Here is a 16,975-nt window from a genome sequence, read left to right as displayed (position 1 = left end):
CTGCTGAAGCTGTCAAAAAAAAAAGGTCACGGTTAAATAAAGCAAAGATTAGCCCTTAATAAACTGGATGATAAGTATGCAACGATATATTAAATAAACTGGCTGCGGCCAAAGTATAGCGTCAGAGAGGCTACAGCTGGTGACTGACGGTGACTCTCTGGTCAACACTAAACACAGGACGACCTTCAGCGCCACACAGGAGTAACAGCTGATGCAAGATCACTGAGTTTTGACCTAAGTTTCTGACTAGTTCAGTTTACTACTCCTTGTTCATGAGTGACAAGAGGGTCAAGAGCGGAGAGGAAAGGCAGGAAGAGTGGATCTGAGGTGAGACCTTAGATAAAGGTGATCTCGGGGACAGCTGCGTTCCTGTAAGGAGTGAAACATGATAATTAGAACTGTCAAAAGATACGCTTAATAATAGCTTACCTTACACACAATAATCTTAAACACATTGGAGCAGTGACAGGTGGAATATCAGCTCATGAAGGTTTGATAGTACATTTTACCTTAGTGCCAAAAGTGAACCTAACCCGTGCACTTCTGTGGCACAGGATGTTTGTATAGAAAAATGAAATCTTGTGTACAGAAATAAGTCCATAGAATGGAAACATGTTAGGTCAAAAGTAACTTGAGGAAATTTTTTTGTAAAAGATATAGCTATGTACTTTTTTTGCAGAAAATATAGGTACAGCAACTGTACCTATATGAAATGTTGATGTATATTGGTGAGGCAGCCTAATGCATATGCATGGGCAGACTATACAATGATAGTTACTAAGATGGCCTTTCTGACTAACCTGACCTAACCTTTCCGCTCAATAGGAAGAAAGTACCGCATTTGTGCATGCACGATTCTTTGCTTTACCAATACCCACACAGTCTATCAATACAGCTGCCATACCTGTACCAGGGGGTCCGACTAATTACCCAAATGTAGCCGCAATGAAGTCAAATAATGGTCTTACATGAATAAATCGGACTGCCAATCACTTCTCGACTAGTATTTGGTGTCACAAAGTAAAAAAAAATTGGAAAACGTAATTAAATCTGAGTTAATAGATTGCTTGCATGTACCGAGGGAGCGAGTAATTACCCAAATGTACCCAAATATAGCCGCAATGAAGTCAAATGATGGTCCTACAAGAATAAATCGGACTGCCAATCACTTCTCGACTGGCATTTGGTGTCACGAAGTCACAAAAAATTGGTAAACTTAATTTAATCTGAGTTAATAGATCGAGTGCATGTACCTAACCTAACCTAACCTAACACAACTCAGATTAAATTAAGTTTACCAATTTTTAGTGACTTTATGACACCAAATAATAATCGAGAAGTGATTCACAGCCCGATTTACGCTTGTAGGACCATCATTTGACTTCATTGCGGCTACATTTGGGTAATTCCTCGCTCCCTCGGTACATGCATTCGATCTATTAACTCAGATTAAAGTAAGTTTTCCAATTTTTTGTGACTTTGTGACCACCAAATACTAGTCAAGAAGTGATTGGCAGTCCGATTTATTCATGTAGGACCATTATTTGGCTTCATTGCGCCTACATTTGGCTATATTTGGGTACATTTGGGAAATAAGTCGAACTGGTATCAGGTGTTGTTTGGATAATAGTAAGCAATAAAAACATTACAACAACTTTTTAATGTAATTTTAAGCATTTTTGTGTGTTTATCTATCTACAGTAATAAATCACCTGTAGTGGGCAGGGTATGAAAGAGAAGGGAAATTATGGGGCAAAACACGGAAAAAAAATATATCATATGACAGTAGTTTCATGTCTCTACATGCTTTGTATACCTTTTACTTCATAAACCACCACAAAAATGGGAACATAAGAATGAAGAAAACTGCAGCAGGCCTATTAGCTCATACTGTACCAGGCAGCCCTTGTTCAACCTATATTTGAAGTGATGGTGTCTGTTAATTTGCTCCCTTAACCAATGACTGGGTCATATCTCATTAAACAAGCATGAGTGCCAAAAATAAGGTCATATTCTTTAAAATGAGAACAAAACACTTTCCTTCCTGAACATATGCATGGACCTGAGCTATGACTTACCAGCTACTGCAACATTATGATTTATCAGACGTAACACAATCAACTTAACCTAACCTAGGTTAGGAGGTTAGGTTGATTCATTTTATCACTAATAGATCATATATACTGTAGCAATAGCTAGCTGGTAAGTTTTTGGATGCACCTTGGATGCAAACATTTGATCTGGCATCTAGCACGTGGGTGTTCAGCAGAATAGTGTTTCGGATGAAAAAAATGTAAAAAATAATATTAAATTAATCTTATTCATTTCCTTTTGGAGGGCTTTGACAAGGTAAGAAAGCATTTATCTTCTATAGAAAAATTTCCTCAAGTGGTTGATTAAGGCGGACAACTGTCATAATTTTTTTGTTATTTATTGACATGAAGTAACTAGACCTACCACTTAAAAGTTAAGTTTATCTTTCACAATGTCTTTTAGCACCACAGTAACTTTATATGTGGTGGGGTATTACTTTAGCCCCAGAGTACAATCATACTTACTCACTGTGTGTACAGTTCTAAACTATTCCATACTTGAGTGATTTTGTACCAACTCTTTGTTTTTATCAAAGAATGAGAGTGGAAATTATGGAACAAGTCAATGAACTCAGGGTTTACCTGAAATACATTGATAGCCATTTTACTTTACTGTTCAGTACAGCGATTGACACTTCATTGATATGTAACGATATTGGCTTTCACACACCAAATAACAATTTACTGCTTTTTGGACTTTTGGTACCAGAGAATGTAGTTACAGCTTATAGCAGACTGACACTGCCATTTATAGGAGTTTTGAGCAATTTTCATCATAAAAGACCATGTTATTCAGGCAATTCTTGAATTTTGTACAATACTGTACTGTACTTTATTATGTAAATTATATTTGCTATATTAATATGATAAAACTTTATTTTCTCCTCTCAGCCCAAATAGTTTGAAGCACTGTGAACAGCCTCAGCCAAGATGGTGTTAGCTGATTTAGGTCGTAAGATCACCTCGGCCCTCAAATCCCTCAACAATGCTACTATTATCAATGAAGATGTCCTCAATGACCTCCTCAAGGAAATTTGTGCTGCCTTGCTTGAATCTGATGTTAATATTAGACTTGTGAAGCAGTTGAGGGAAAATGTACGTTCGGCAATCGATTTTGACGAGATGGCAGGGGGCCTCAACAAGCGTCGGATGATCCAGACAACAGTGTTTAAGGAACTTGTCAAGGTGACTAGCAATTGAAAATCTAATAATAAATCTTTTATATATTAACAGAGTTCCTCCCTTATACTATAAGTACTACTCTATTAACATACCGGTATCTTTATAACTAGTACAACATTGACTCATCAGGGGTTCTTTTAGTAGTGGTGATGGTTTTCCTAACCTCAGTCATGTCTCTTTTTTTTTGTGGGGGGTAGGAAGTGACTTTGGTTTATATTTCCTACATGATACTCAGTGCACCTGGTTCACTGTATGTAAATTAGAGTTCAGATGGTCAGGGAGAGATGGTGGTAATAAAAACAAGTAGAAAATAGGTGGTTTAAATATACAAGTACTGTACATACTTAGTAGTGTTAAGCAGACACAGGGTCTGTTTCACTATCAGTATCCTGCACTACTGGGCTACCTGATGATTCAATTAATAATTTAAGATTCAGTTTGAATTATGTCCACCTCTGGAGTCAGTTTCTTGTTTATTTATCTTATTTTGTCACTTGGCACTTAGGACCTGATTCCATTACTTATTGGAAACAACATGTATGTAGGGTTTCTCATAAATTTTGCCCCTTTGATATTTTATTGAAGATACATATAATTATATAACTGTAGGGGACCCCTGCTTAAAATCACCTTATTTATTGACGTTTCTTTGTTATGTTTGGTGAATTAGGAATGCTGTCTGTTTAGTTTCTCTGTGTTTTGTTACAATGTCATTGGCTGTCATCCGCTTGTCCATAACTACTTAGTGAAATGGAGTGTGGGACCAAGTGGTCGACCAAAGCTGTGCTCCCACCTTAGTCAACTTGATTGGTGCTCTTGTTTAAATTTGTGCATGAGGGCAAAACTCAAGATAAATTGTTTTTAGTGCATATACAGGGTTATATACTGCAGCATTGCCCCAAAACATGTGACAAGTGTTGATGAAATGCCTAGCACCAAAAAAAATTAGAAATGCAAATTAGTTTGGGTTCAGAGTTGGAAATCCTGAGATGGTTTGATACTACAGCAGTGAAATATTTTCCCCAAATCAAACCCTTTCCTTATTTACATAATTTCATGTTGGTGAAATTAATCCACTTAACCCCATGAGTACTTAAAGGGGTTGGCCCTCATATTCAAAGGGATAAGACATTATACATAAGGGATTAAATACCGTACCCAAGGGGTTAAAATTTCATACTCATGGGTAAAGATATCATGCTCAATGGGTGGATTCTTAGTACAGTACTCAGGAGAAAGGCATCGTACTGAAGGGGTTAATTTTATGTCCCTATAAGTTAGCACTTGCCAGGAAAGCACCTACAATGATAAGAGGGGGTCCCAGTACAATAGATTTTCTTGAATAAATTTTTGTATGTATACAACATTTAGTGTCTGTGCCCATTGATATATCAGCTTAATGTTTTATATGATTATTGTGTAATACTTTATATGTTCTTATAACCATATTCAAAATTATAAACCTTACATTATAGTGTACAAATGTTAACTGTCATTGCGGGAACTGTATATACAGTACTGTACTGTACTTACTATTCTGTATCGTTGTGATGTGATTATACTCCTGAATTATATCTCATATGCATGTATCTGTTACAGCTGGTGGACCCAGGCACAAAGCCATATGTGCCTGTTAAAGGACGACCCAACATTATCATGTTTGTTGGTCTACAGGTTAGTGTGTTCCTAACAATAAGTAATTTTAGTGTTTTCCAGGACAAGAATGAATACAGTACTTTAATAAGATTTATGAGATACTGTATCTCATTCCTTCTTTTTAACTGAGCATCATCAAATAGTATCAAATATTTAGAATACCATTTTATTACAGAATGCCTCAAGATTAGGTAAGAAAAATATGATTTGATGTAAATTGTTTATTACAGTCCCAGGTAATTTTCTGTTATAATTTAAATTTTACTACTCCATGCACAGTGCGGTACAGTAATGGATTTTGCACTAGTTGCTTTAACAAGTAACATTCTGACATGAAGGAAAGATTGGATTTATTGTAGTAAGGCTGATGAACCCCGGGGATTTTCTTTCCATATTATGTACAGTCAACCCTCGCTTTACGCGGTCCCACATTCCGCGTTTACGCGGTACCCTGCCGAAACAGAAATGCTCACATTCCGCGGTGCGTGTACCCCTTTACGCGGAGAGCGGCTGGCGAGCCGCGCCATTTTTGGATTCAAACCTCCCGCCATCTCTCCCGCCATCCGCCATGTTGTGTAAGCTGTGCGAGCATGGTGCGCACAAGGTCGCCCAGTCATCAAAACATTACCGAGTTCTTCACCCGCCACCCACCACAGCCGGCCCAAGTCAGTGATAGTGATAATTATAGTGAAGATATGGACTATATGGACTTTGAGGGGTTTGACAAAGAGGCCCTGCAAGCCTCTATGGTGGATAGTGATACAATTGATACAAGTGATACAGGTGAGGGCCAATAATCTGCCCTCTGCCTCGGAACCAACCGCCCATCCCCGTGTGCCCAGCCATCTTTTCTACTAATGTAAGTGTTAAAAAACCTAATACAGGTATTATTGATATTTCTCTTAATTATTAATTGTGTGTGCATACCATCATAAAGTTAAGATAATATTTTTACTACAACATAGTTGTGAGTCGTCAAAAAGTGGAGTTTGGGGCATGGCCCGGTCTCTATTTCAATTAATTCCATATGTTATGTTGTTCACTTTCCGCGGTACCCTGTGGGTTGAATTAACTGCGTAAAGTGAGTGAGGTATGTATATATATATATATATATATATATATATATATATATATATATATATATATATATATATATATATATATATATATATATATATATATATATATATATATATATATATATATATATATATATATTACACACACACACAGTTGTTCTCTCATTAGGGACCCAAATCCAGGTCATAAGTCCGAATGGTCGTAAGTCCGACATAGATAAAAAAAAAATTCAAATTTTTTTTTTTAAATAAAAAATCTACAATGAATGCACATGGGGCCCCCATAATTTTCTAATTATACATGGAGACTACATTTTAAAGGCTTGGATTGCAATAGGAGAACTGTACCAATTGTTTGATTAACATTTGCCATCAATATTGAGGATTAGCCTGGCTTCTAATCCATAGACTTGATGTATACAACATTTGAGTCTCCTTGTCCTGGTTCAACTCTGAAATAGGATCTATGGAATCAATCCATAATATTTACATTTATTTTCACCCGTGAATTTTAGGGCTCTGGCAAGACAACAACATGTACAAAGCTGGCATATTACTACATGCGGAAAGGTTGGAAGACCTGCTTAGTTTGCGCTGATACTTTCCGAGCTGGTGCCTTTGATCAAGTGAAGCAAAATTGTACTAAGGCGCGCATCCCCTTCTATGGCAGGTGAAGTTTAATTTTCAAATTTAGTATCTTAATAGAACTAAGATTTGCTTTAAAATCTGTGAGTATTTACACATAATATGACAGGCAACATATGAGTAAAAGTAACATATTTAAATTGAACAAGAGGTCCACAAGTGAGGGAGGCATTAAGTATGGTGGTTTATGTTGAGCTACAGTACTGTACGTACTGTATTTCATTACTCAAAATATGGTTAGAAAGCTGTAGCCTGTTTTTCTGCATTCAGAATTTTTTTATAAGTGCTAATTTTATTACTGTTAAATTATTTTGGATTTATCAAGATTTACACGTCACTAAACATCCACACAGTCATACTAAGCTTGCATTTTAATTTTATGCACTATGCACTGATATGTGCTTCCTTATAAATACACACAGAAACATGCATACTTATATGCACCACCTGTCCTTCATTCATTGATTATTATGAAATTAGGTATAAATAACTTATTTATTGTTACATTTGCAGTTACACTGAGGTTGACCCAGTAGTTATTGCCATGGATGGAGTGGATCAGTTCAGAAAAGAAGGGTTCGAAATTATCATCATAGATACTTCAGGCCGACATAAACAAGAAGACTCGCTGTTTGAAGAGATGTTGCAGATCTCCAATGTTTGTGTAAGTAGTTGATATACCAAGAGTATCATTATTTTTTCGTTTGTGGTTTTCTTTCATTGAATTGGAGAACAATATATAGTATTTAAAAAAATAACAATCAAAATGTCTAGAATATAGTTTTATTTAGGTATCTTTTTTGTTGTCTTTTCCCTTACCTTGTGCTTTTAACCATTTTGCCCCATCTATTCCTATATCCCCTTCTATTAATATAAAGTTTCTATACAGATTGGGAGAGGAGTAAAGATAATGGATAAAAGTTTTGTTCATGATTCTTTAAATAAATTCTGTAGAACGTAAATGTATTTTTTAAGTCACGTGAAAAGCCTGTGACTCGATCTTGATATTGTTATTTATTATCCTATTAATTTTTTTTTATCAGAAACCAGAGAACATCATCTTCGTCATGGACGCCAGCATTGGTCAGGCTTGTGAGTCACAGGCTCGGGCTTTCAAGGAGAAAGTGGATGTAGGCTCAGTGATCATTACCAAGTTAGATGGTCATGCCAAGGGTGGTGGAGCATTGTCTGCTGTTGCTGCCACACAGAGTCCTATCATCTTCATTGGTAAGTGTAAATAAGCTTTTCATTCACATATGAGAGATGCAGGCATAGATATACTGTACCTGTACAACAGAACCTAAGAATTAGGAAACCAGACACTGATTATGATGACTAAATTCATAGCCCCAGGCTGCACCAACTTTCCCTCCAGCTGGGGAAAAATACTGTACAATGCTACTATATACTTTTGTGATATAGCTATCCCATGGCTGTATGTTTGGACAAAGGCGGTATGCTCACCAGAGTTACCCAATAAAGCAGCGATTTTCAACCAATGTGCCGCGGCACATTAGTGTGCCGCGAAGCATCCGTAGGTGTGCTGCAGGAGTTTAAATAGCATTTGGATACGTTTTGACATTACTGGTACTTTTATGGAGCGCATTAAACTCCTTTTTTTCAATGGTGCAATAAATATACAAATGTGTTGTTCATTAAAAGCCCAAATGACAGTTTTAAATTATCTCTTTAATTCTGTAGTGTAGATCCGCCAATCAAATCTATCCTTAAATACTGATGGTGTGCCTCGACCATTTTAGTGCCTGGTTCACTGTGCCTTGAGATGAAAAAGGTTGAAAATCACTGCAATAAAGGGTTAATATCAGCAGAGACAATTCTTATCCAAATAAAAAAAAATTTTCACAAAAATCCACAAGAACTTTGGAGATACAGTGGAGTTGTGATAATTTGTGAAATACAAATTTGCATTCTTAAATTTGCAGGTACAGTACCTCTATTACTACTGTACCTGTTTTTAAATTTTTAGTCAAATCTTAATAATTCGCAGCCAAGCGCTGGCTGCACCAGTGTTTATTCACATAAGAAACCATAAAAGGTGTGAAAATATCATTTCAATGCTCAAATTTGACTTGTAAATAAAGACAATATGCAGTAAATTCTTCAAATATGGACTAATGGAATATCTGTCCGGTTTGGCCGAAATTTCGGGTTGGGCGAAGGTTTGTACAGTACAGTATTGTCTTTACTGTACTCTGTATTACAAGGTGGAAATTTCGAGAGGATGGGGGGATTTTCAACTTCCAGTTACCGGGTACCTAAGAACAGTGAACCTACTGTAATTTTTAGCCTTGACATACACACTCACGAATTTTGTGTGCCATATGAACTTTTGTTAGCTGCTTGGGATTTTAATATGTGGAAAAGGGGATAAGTGGGGTTGCAAAAAGTGAGGTACTGTATTCCTATATCTACCCGAAATTACAAGTTGAAACTTAATCACTCTGTGTGATAACTCTGGTTCTGCAGGATCCCAGGAATGGAACCTCTTTTTCCCGATACATTATTAATATCAATATATGATCAATCACCTAACGATGACTTCGAAGTCCCTAACCCCATCGCATAACGGTCAAAACCTGTACTGTATATATTATTATATTATCATGATGCCATTGAGTCTTGAGATGATGAGGTGGTTGAGGCAGGAGATGATTGTATGACACTCAATTTACGCCACCTAAAGTGGAGGGAAAGTTATGTTTTCACAGCTAATTTCATTGACTATTTTATGTACTGTACACTATTCAGATTTCTTAAGACACTTTTACTGCCTCCTCAGAGGCAACTGTTTAGTTACCCTCTGTGCCACCACAGTGGCAGCTCCCACTTACACAAACTTTCCCCTATACTAACTGGATTTTGGTCGTCTTCTCCCGGGTTGGGGGATACATGTGTCTGGTGCTGGACCCCAGTCCGGTTTGCAAGGGGATCTGAATAAAGTGAGTCCAGATTAGAAGTAGTTTACTGTAATATGTGTATCACTTCAATGCTCTGATGTGACTTAGAAATACAGAAAAAATATAAAACTATAAAATAAGAAAAATGAAAAGTGGGGAGTGAATTGTGTGTGAGAGCTAGGGCAGTTGGGTGGTGGACTGAGGTCCCCCCTCCCCTGTTCCTGAGCACCCATCACCCCTTGACTCTCTTAATACAACATTATGCAATTTCACCATAATTCTCAAAGTGTTTAGGTTCATAAAACATTATCATAAAGTAATCAGTTGTGATGAAAAAATCCCACATTTAACCCCAGACGAGTTATTATGTGGTATTAAATTCCCAGTGTTTTGTTTACATAGTGCGGTCACAGTCAGCTTGGTACCTACCTGACTCATTGGCATATGTGTGTAACCCACAGGATGATTATGAGAAGGGAAGGAGTTGTTTATGTAATGTAGAACTACTTTTTGTGCAATATCTATGTGTTACTGTATTCTCTGATGTACAGTACAGTCACAATCCAGAGTTTCGACACCCCCCTGGCTGGGTGTTCGCCGAGGCCAGGGTTGAGGTAAGGCTGGGTGATCGGATGCAGACTAGTTCAGCATTGTGGTAACGAGGCACTACGATGGTGAGGTTCACATTCCACCACCACAACACTCCGAGACTCATAGCACACGAGGACAGGAAGGAACTTATTACTAACTTTGACATGGCATGAACTTGTATAACAAATGCATTCATAACATTGTTGCCACACATAACGATAACATGTTAAGATTAGAGCATGAAAACTTTGCCCGGTCCTAAAACACTGGCTTGGAACCACTAGATGCGAGTCCTCGTATTACACGTGAATCATCAGGGTAGTATACATAAAGGGTGGCCGGCGGCCGAATTTCGTCAAGAGGGGATGAGCGGTCTGTCGAGGCCTATACATGTATAGATATTACCATAACCCTGGGAATATTATGGTTTCACACACACTAGGAATTCATATACAGTAGTCATGTTTACAATATTTAATGGTGTATCAGTAACTACATTGGAGAATTTTGGCTTGGAATGTTGCAATTCACATTAATCATGGTATCATCCAAACAATTTTTGTCTGGTCCGGAGCAACGAATTTGCCAAAGACCTCGACCCTCAGCGTAGATGCCTGGCCGTGTGTCATCATTAGTGACTACTTCTTGGTCACTTGCCATGTTTCCTGTCTACTGCTGCTTTTAGTTCATAAATTTCACTTCATAATGTCTCAGAGTATGAGAGCTATGGCACAGAGGTCACCAATATTACAACTAGTTACGCATATGATTATTTTTTTATTTTTCACCTGAATGATAAATATCTATGACATTCTAATCATGGTGTTAGGTAACTTGGAGCTAATTTCCAACACGATACTTTTAGTCCATCAACACGTGATGTTTATCAATAGTATTCATATTTCATAACTGGGTCGAGAACAGCCCTAGTTTCTCATGCCTCACTCCTAACTTGCTATTGTTATGTGTGCCAACAATGTTATGAATGAAATTTTGTTATGCAGGTGCATGTCATGTCAAAATTCGTAAAAAATTCCTTCCATGTTCGTGTGCTGTGAGTCTCGGAGTGTTGTGGTGGTGGAATGTCTGAGTCCGATCACCCAGCCTTACCTCAACCCTGGCCTCGGCGAACACCCAGCCAGGGGGGGTGTCGAAACTTTGGATTGTGACTGTACTGTATTATGTATGATGTTTACTGTTTATTAAAGCAGTTTTGGAACAGTTTTGGGATATTTTTTTTTTACTTCTGGAATCAAACTAATTATTTCCATTTAAATAAATTAAACTATAATTCATGATTTTAAAATTCGCGAGGTCTTCTGCTATCTACAGTAATCCGCGAACTATCATGACTACCATATTGGTGCTTCAATCTCCTCGATCCCAGTGCCTAGGCAACATCTTAGTTTTACTTAATACGTTTATAAACTATTGTACAGTACTGTATTCAATAATATCAAGGATAAGTGAATTATAGGGTTAGATTCTACACATCTTTTTTGGGAAACTTTAATCAAATTGTCTTACAACCTCCGAGTAGTCATCAGTCATGTCAGGAGATTTTGCTAAAATGAAAGGGCTCCCATATTTTAGCAATGCTTTTTTAATCAGTAAACTAGATTACCCAACAAATTTGATAATTGTAAAGTTGATGAAGTGTTTCATTACAGGTACGGGTGAACATATCGACAACTTTGAGGAATTCAAGACAAAGCCGTTTATTTCCAAGCTGCTGGGTATGGGAGACATTGAGGGTCTTATTGAAAAGGTAAGTCTAAAGTGTAATACAATATACAATATCTCCAGCACAAATTCTATGGGACTGAGCAGTGTTTCATTTATTGATACTACAGTACTGTATTGGGTTATGGTCTGATTGATGTACAGACTTTTAGGAACTTTAACCGTGGAGTTTTGTTTTTGTGATGTAATTGTTGAATGTTATTTTTATATGATACTGAATTGTAATTGTAAAGATATATAAAACATTTAAAAACATTAACTTATTGTACTTATTCATATTTCTTTTTTTTATTCTCATCCAGCAACATTTATTGAAATCTCTTGTTCATAATGTTCGTCAAGGTTACCAAACTAGTAGTGTGTATGGTTCTTTGTTTTGCAGTGGCCTTATCTGAATCATTCTCAGCATTGAGTCTTAGCTGCTTTTCACATTGCTACTTGACAATGTATCTGATCATGTTAACACAATACTGCTACCTCAGGTTGCGTATTGATTTTGGTCGTGTGTGTGTGTCCCCTTAATGAAACTCATGAATAGGTTTGTGGATTTGATCAACTGTAACTAGGTCGATATGATAAAAAAAATTGCTAATCACACCAAATTTTACCAAATATGGCTATAGAGTTTTTCAGGGGTTAAGGAAAATGATGAAATGAGGCAGTCTCTAGCAGTGACTACATCAATTTACATGAACAGCATCACTAGTTGAATACAGTATGTATTTATGCTGCCGTGGTAATGGTTTGTGGGCAGGGGTTTTATTTGCTTGGATAATATTTTTAAGTGTAAATATTTCTGGAGAATGGGGTGAAGGAGGCACTACATTTCATAGTGTGGAATTCCTGGAAGCAACAGCATGTGTCCATAATGAGGAAGCTTGGTGTCAAGTACTTTTTGATGCTGAAATGATGTATGGGAATGGACTTGATGCTTAGAGGATGGGTGAAGTGTCATTGTAAACTAAATGGATATTTTGGGGCCTTGTGGAGAGAGAGAGCACCATAATAGATACATTAACTTTTTTAGTGAGGAAATTAGACAGAATGAATGACAAAGAATGAGGGAGAATCTGAATTGCTTTTGAATCTGGCCACCCTCTTGCTATATTAGAAGGGGCATTAAAATAATAAATTTCAAGCATTGGAATCTGTCATGGATAATCTGTTCAGATATACTAGTTGAAAATTAATATTAACTGAAATCGATAAAAGTACACCATTTGTTTTGCAGGTAAATGATTTAAAACTCGAAGACAATGAGGCACTGATCAAGAAGCTACAACATGGCCACTTCACCCTCAGAGACATGTATGAACAGTTCCAGAATGTTCGCAAAATGGGACCCATGTCACAAATTATGGTAAGAAATTAAAGTTTACTGCAGTAGAAATTATTCTCTTTAATAATCTGTGCCTTTCTACAGTGCTGAGCAAGCATAAGCATATATACTGGCAGCAATACATGTTAGTTAGTTAAGAGTTAATACGTGTAAGTCATGGAATTGATTGCAATACAGTATGTCATAAAAATTTATCTTTAACAAACTTAAGTAATTGATGGGAATATGTTATAAAAGGTTTTTATATATAGTACAGTATATAAAAGAAAATTTACACCATTTTTTTTCCACTGAAGCTGCCTTTAGAATTTTGTCAAAAATAAGTGATTCAGAGTAATTTGGAAGGATATGGTCTTTTTGAAAATTAAGTTTTGCTGTGTGAATGTTACCAAGGTTCATGTTACACTGTTAATATTGTTTGTTTAACTAATTATAATGTCAGAGTTCAGGCCAATTGGCAATTCATGTACAGTATTGCAGTTTGTGTTGCAAATTTTGTGCATTTTGGTAATACAAGTATGGGTATAAGATGCAGGGCAGTTTGGCAAGATATTAGTTATGTTAATACTGGTGTGTTTTGCAGGGAATGTTACCAGGGTTTAGTACAGACTTCCTGACCAAAGGTGGAGAACAAGAGAGCATGGCACGGCTGAAGAGGCTCATGACCATCATGGACAGCATGACTGATGAAGGTACAGTGCATAATTAAGGTACAAGTTATATTAGGCATAGTATAGGCATTCCCCAATTTATGAAGACCTAGTTGACAAAAAAAAAAAAGATTCACATACAGTAAACCCTCGTACTTCTGGACAATTAGGGGGGAAAAGGTGTCCGGATAAACCGGGTGATGAAGACATATTAATGATATTCATAATAATGTACATGGACTGTATTGATAATAACAACAATAATAATAATACTAGTAATAATGGTATTAAATAATAATACAGTAATAACAACAACAATGATAATTATATTCTTACATTACTCTATACAGTAAATGAAATGCAGTGAGTAGTGGTGGAGATGTGGAGAGGGTCCATTTTAGCAGCAGGGTAGTAAACTTGGCATACAGACTGAAAGAGGGACCGATTAATGAATTTGCCATATCCAGACATCGTTCGGACCAACCGAAATCCAGATCTGAGAGGTCTGGAAGTGAGGGGGTTTACTGTATTTGGATTTACATATGAGAAATCTGAAGTTAGGATATTTTTGGGGACAGCAACAAAAAATGCTGAAGTGCTGACACAGGCATCTCAGGGCTTCCCAAGTCAGACCAGGTCAATATATAAAGACAATATAACTAAAAGCAACATACAGGTATCCCCGATCTACAATATTCCACTTTAACAATGGTGATGTATTAAGACCACCACCCCTATTTACGGGTGGCCGCCAGGCAACCACCTGGTGCACTACAGTACCAAGCTAAGTTCCATGGTGATTGTACACCACAACCAATGGCACAGTTTCTCAGTAATTTATGTTTGTTCCACTGCATATGTTTCACTTATTTTCTTTATTATTGGCTTGTAATCATTGTGTATGCCAAAATATTTCATTAAAACATATTTTGTAGCATTTTTATTACATTTTTGGATAATTACTATTACTTAAATGCTAAAAAGGGATAGTATTTTATTTTTTGTGGAAAAGGAATACTGTACTCTAATACACCTGTCAGAGAAGGACTGTGTCAAGATGAATGATTAATAAGTGGTGAGCTCAGGAAGTGGTTAATGGATACTTCCTACAGATAAAGACACAGTACTGTTTTTATGGTAAGAATAAGTGTTAACATACTTTGTTTTCTCAAATTCCAGAACTGGATAGTCTGGATGGAAATAAACTCTTTCAGAAGCAGTTGAACCGCATAAGCAGAGTTGCACGAGGAGCTGGAGTTATGGAGATTGAGGTGAAGGACCTCCTTAATCAATATGCCAAGTTTGCTCAGATGGTAAAGAAAATGGGTGGAATGAAGGGCCTCTTTAAGGGTAAGTTAATAAGAAAACCTAAGATAGAGCCACGATGGTATTCTTCATAAAAGATTTGGTGTGTCAGCTCATATTGTTGGGATTAGAACTAACAATGAAATGTATCAGGCAGGTTTATTGATAGAATTAAGTTGATGGTGTGACACATCATCACACATGGGTGTATTGCAGTAAGTCATAGAGAAAATTATTTCAGCCATTGTCCGTTGCTTTGGTGCTGGAAGTTGAAGTAAAGTCATTATGTTTTGTTATAATAAGCCCATGAACCCTATTCCCAAATATTTTCAAAGGCCATCTTAGGTATTAAGATCCAGTAAAGTTTGTAGGACTCCAAAAAACAATATTTTGTGTTAATATTGAATAAAAAGCTTTATTCTCAAATATTTATACATTAGCCAGAGGATAGATTCTTTATCAGTTGATAATAAATAAATCACAAAAGTCAATATTAGCTCATGCAGAGGGGTTTAGGAGACAGAGTTTAATCATTTAAGACTGAGATTGAAATGGGTCTAAATGCTGCAAGAGGCTGCATGCACATCTTTCTTTGTATGCCATCAACCTTACTAGATTTCTGGCACCAGTAGTGTTTTGAGTCTCCTTAGCTTAACAGCTATACAATCGGAAATCCACGATCAGTCTTTGATTTATAACCCTACTTTGGTTCAAGTAGACTCATGATTTAAGAGCCAATTAGATTCTGAAAAAAAAAAACGCTGTGTGCCTGCTATAAAATAAGTCACCCTCTCCATAAAGCATAAATAAATGAGTTGTTACTCTTTCCTGGATATCCCAAATCTCTATCTTTGCCTATAAATGTTATTTTTGGAACATCATTCTTGAGGAAGAACCATTTCCATAGAATTTCTATACCTTTTGCACTTTTCTTTAGATAGTCATTAATATGTAGGAAGACAGTTCCCCTGAGACTTTTCCCTGTATTACCTATGAGTGAGGCCTGTAGACTTGATGAATAAAATCACATGTTCTTTGGGCTGACATAAAACTGTAGAATGGTCTCCCAAGCTCATAATTAGTTGCTAATGTCAGACTGCCATTGTGTAACTCCAGTAGATCAAATGTATGAATGTAGAATATTAGCAAAAGGAGACTGACAATATAAATCTGTTAACAGGAGGAGACATGTCGAAGAATGTGAACCAGATGCAGATGAATCAACTGAACCAACAGATGGCCAAGATGATGGACCCTCGTGTGCTGCAGCAGATGGGAGGCTTCAAGGGTTTAGAGTCCATGATGAAACAACTCCAGCAGGGTGGTGGACCCATGGGAATGGGCAAAAATCCCTTCAAATGATTAATTTGGGCAACATAGTTCCCTTGGGGCCGACATAAAGTGACAACAGATTTTTATATGCGTGAGTGATGTTTGCACTTTAAGGATTTACTTACATGGAAGCAAAGCTCTCAGATTAAAATGAATTTGAAAAATAATATATTATTTTTGATAAGGATTAGTAAAGTACTCCAGCTATGTTGATGATTTATTTATTTACTTCAGTTTAGTCCTCAAGTTTAAAGGTAAGTATAAAAAGAAAACATCAGTATTTCAGATGCATATAAATTTTATGTTGCTATTCATTAGCAATTGATTATATAATAGTATCATTTCTATGTAAGGACTTCCTCGTAGTTTGTTACTTGTAATAAGAAGGTGAATTATTAAAGATTTTATAATATAACACTTTTATTGGCATACAATCATACAG

The 16,975-nt window shown here is 36.6% G+C and overlaps 1 protein-coding gene across 1 annotated transcript; it reads left to right on the top strand.

Moving 5' to 3' along the window:
- Positions 1–157: 157 nt before the first annotated feature.
- LOC121873844 (signal recognition particle 54 kDa protein-like) lies at positions 158–16,943 on the top strand. The gene is made up of 11 exons (XM_042377616.1): positions 158–327; positions 2,985–3,278; positions 4,875–4,949; positions 6,526–6,680; positions 7,169–7,319; positions 7,699–7,882; positions 11,835–11,932; positions 13,139–13,267; positions 13,830–13,938; positions 15,076–15,246; positions 16,382–16,943. Exons 2-11 carry the CDS (start codon positions 3,024–3,026, stop codon positions 16,561–16,563), a joined length of 1,509 nt encoding a protein of 502 aa, XP_042233550.1. The 5' UTR covers positions 158–327; positions 2,985–3,023; the 3' UTR covers positions 16,564–16,943.
- The last annotated feature ends 32 nt before the right edge of the window (positions 16,944–16,975 follow it).

Source organism: Homarus americanus, unplaced genomic scaffold (genome assembly GCF_018991925.1).
Source record: "Homarus americanus isolate GMGI-L3 unplaced genomic scaffold, GMGI_Hamer_2.0 scaffold25827, whole genome shotgun sequence".
NCBI classification, from domain to species: domain Eukaryota; kingdom Metazoa; phylum Arthropoda; class Malacostraca; order Decapoda; family Nephropidae; genus Homarus; species Homarus americanus.
The sequence above is the reverse complement of the archived record's forward strand: the minus strand, read 5'-3'. Positions and strand labels throughout refer to the sequence as shown.

Excerpts from the sequence above, each read along its gene's own strand:
- LOC121873844 (XM_042377616.1), top strand. The coding sequence starts at position 3,024 with ATGGTGTTAGCTGATTTAGGTCGTAAGATCACCTCGGCCCTCAAATCC. Across the intron at positions 7,883-11,834 it reads GAGTCCTATCATCTTCATTG|GTACGGGTGAACATATCGAC; the intron begins GTAAGTGTAAAT and ends GTTTCATTACAG. Across the intron at positions 11,933-13,138 it reads TTGAGGGTCTTATTGAAAAG|GTAAATGATTTAAAACTCGA; the intron begins GTAAGTCTAAAG and ends TTTGTTTTGCAG.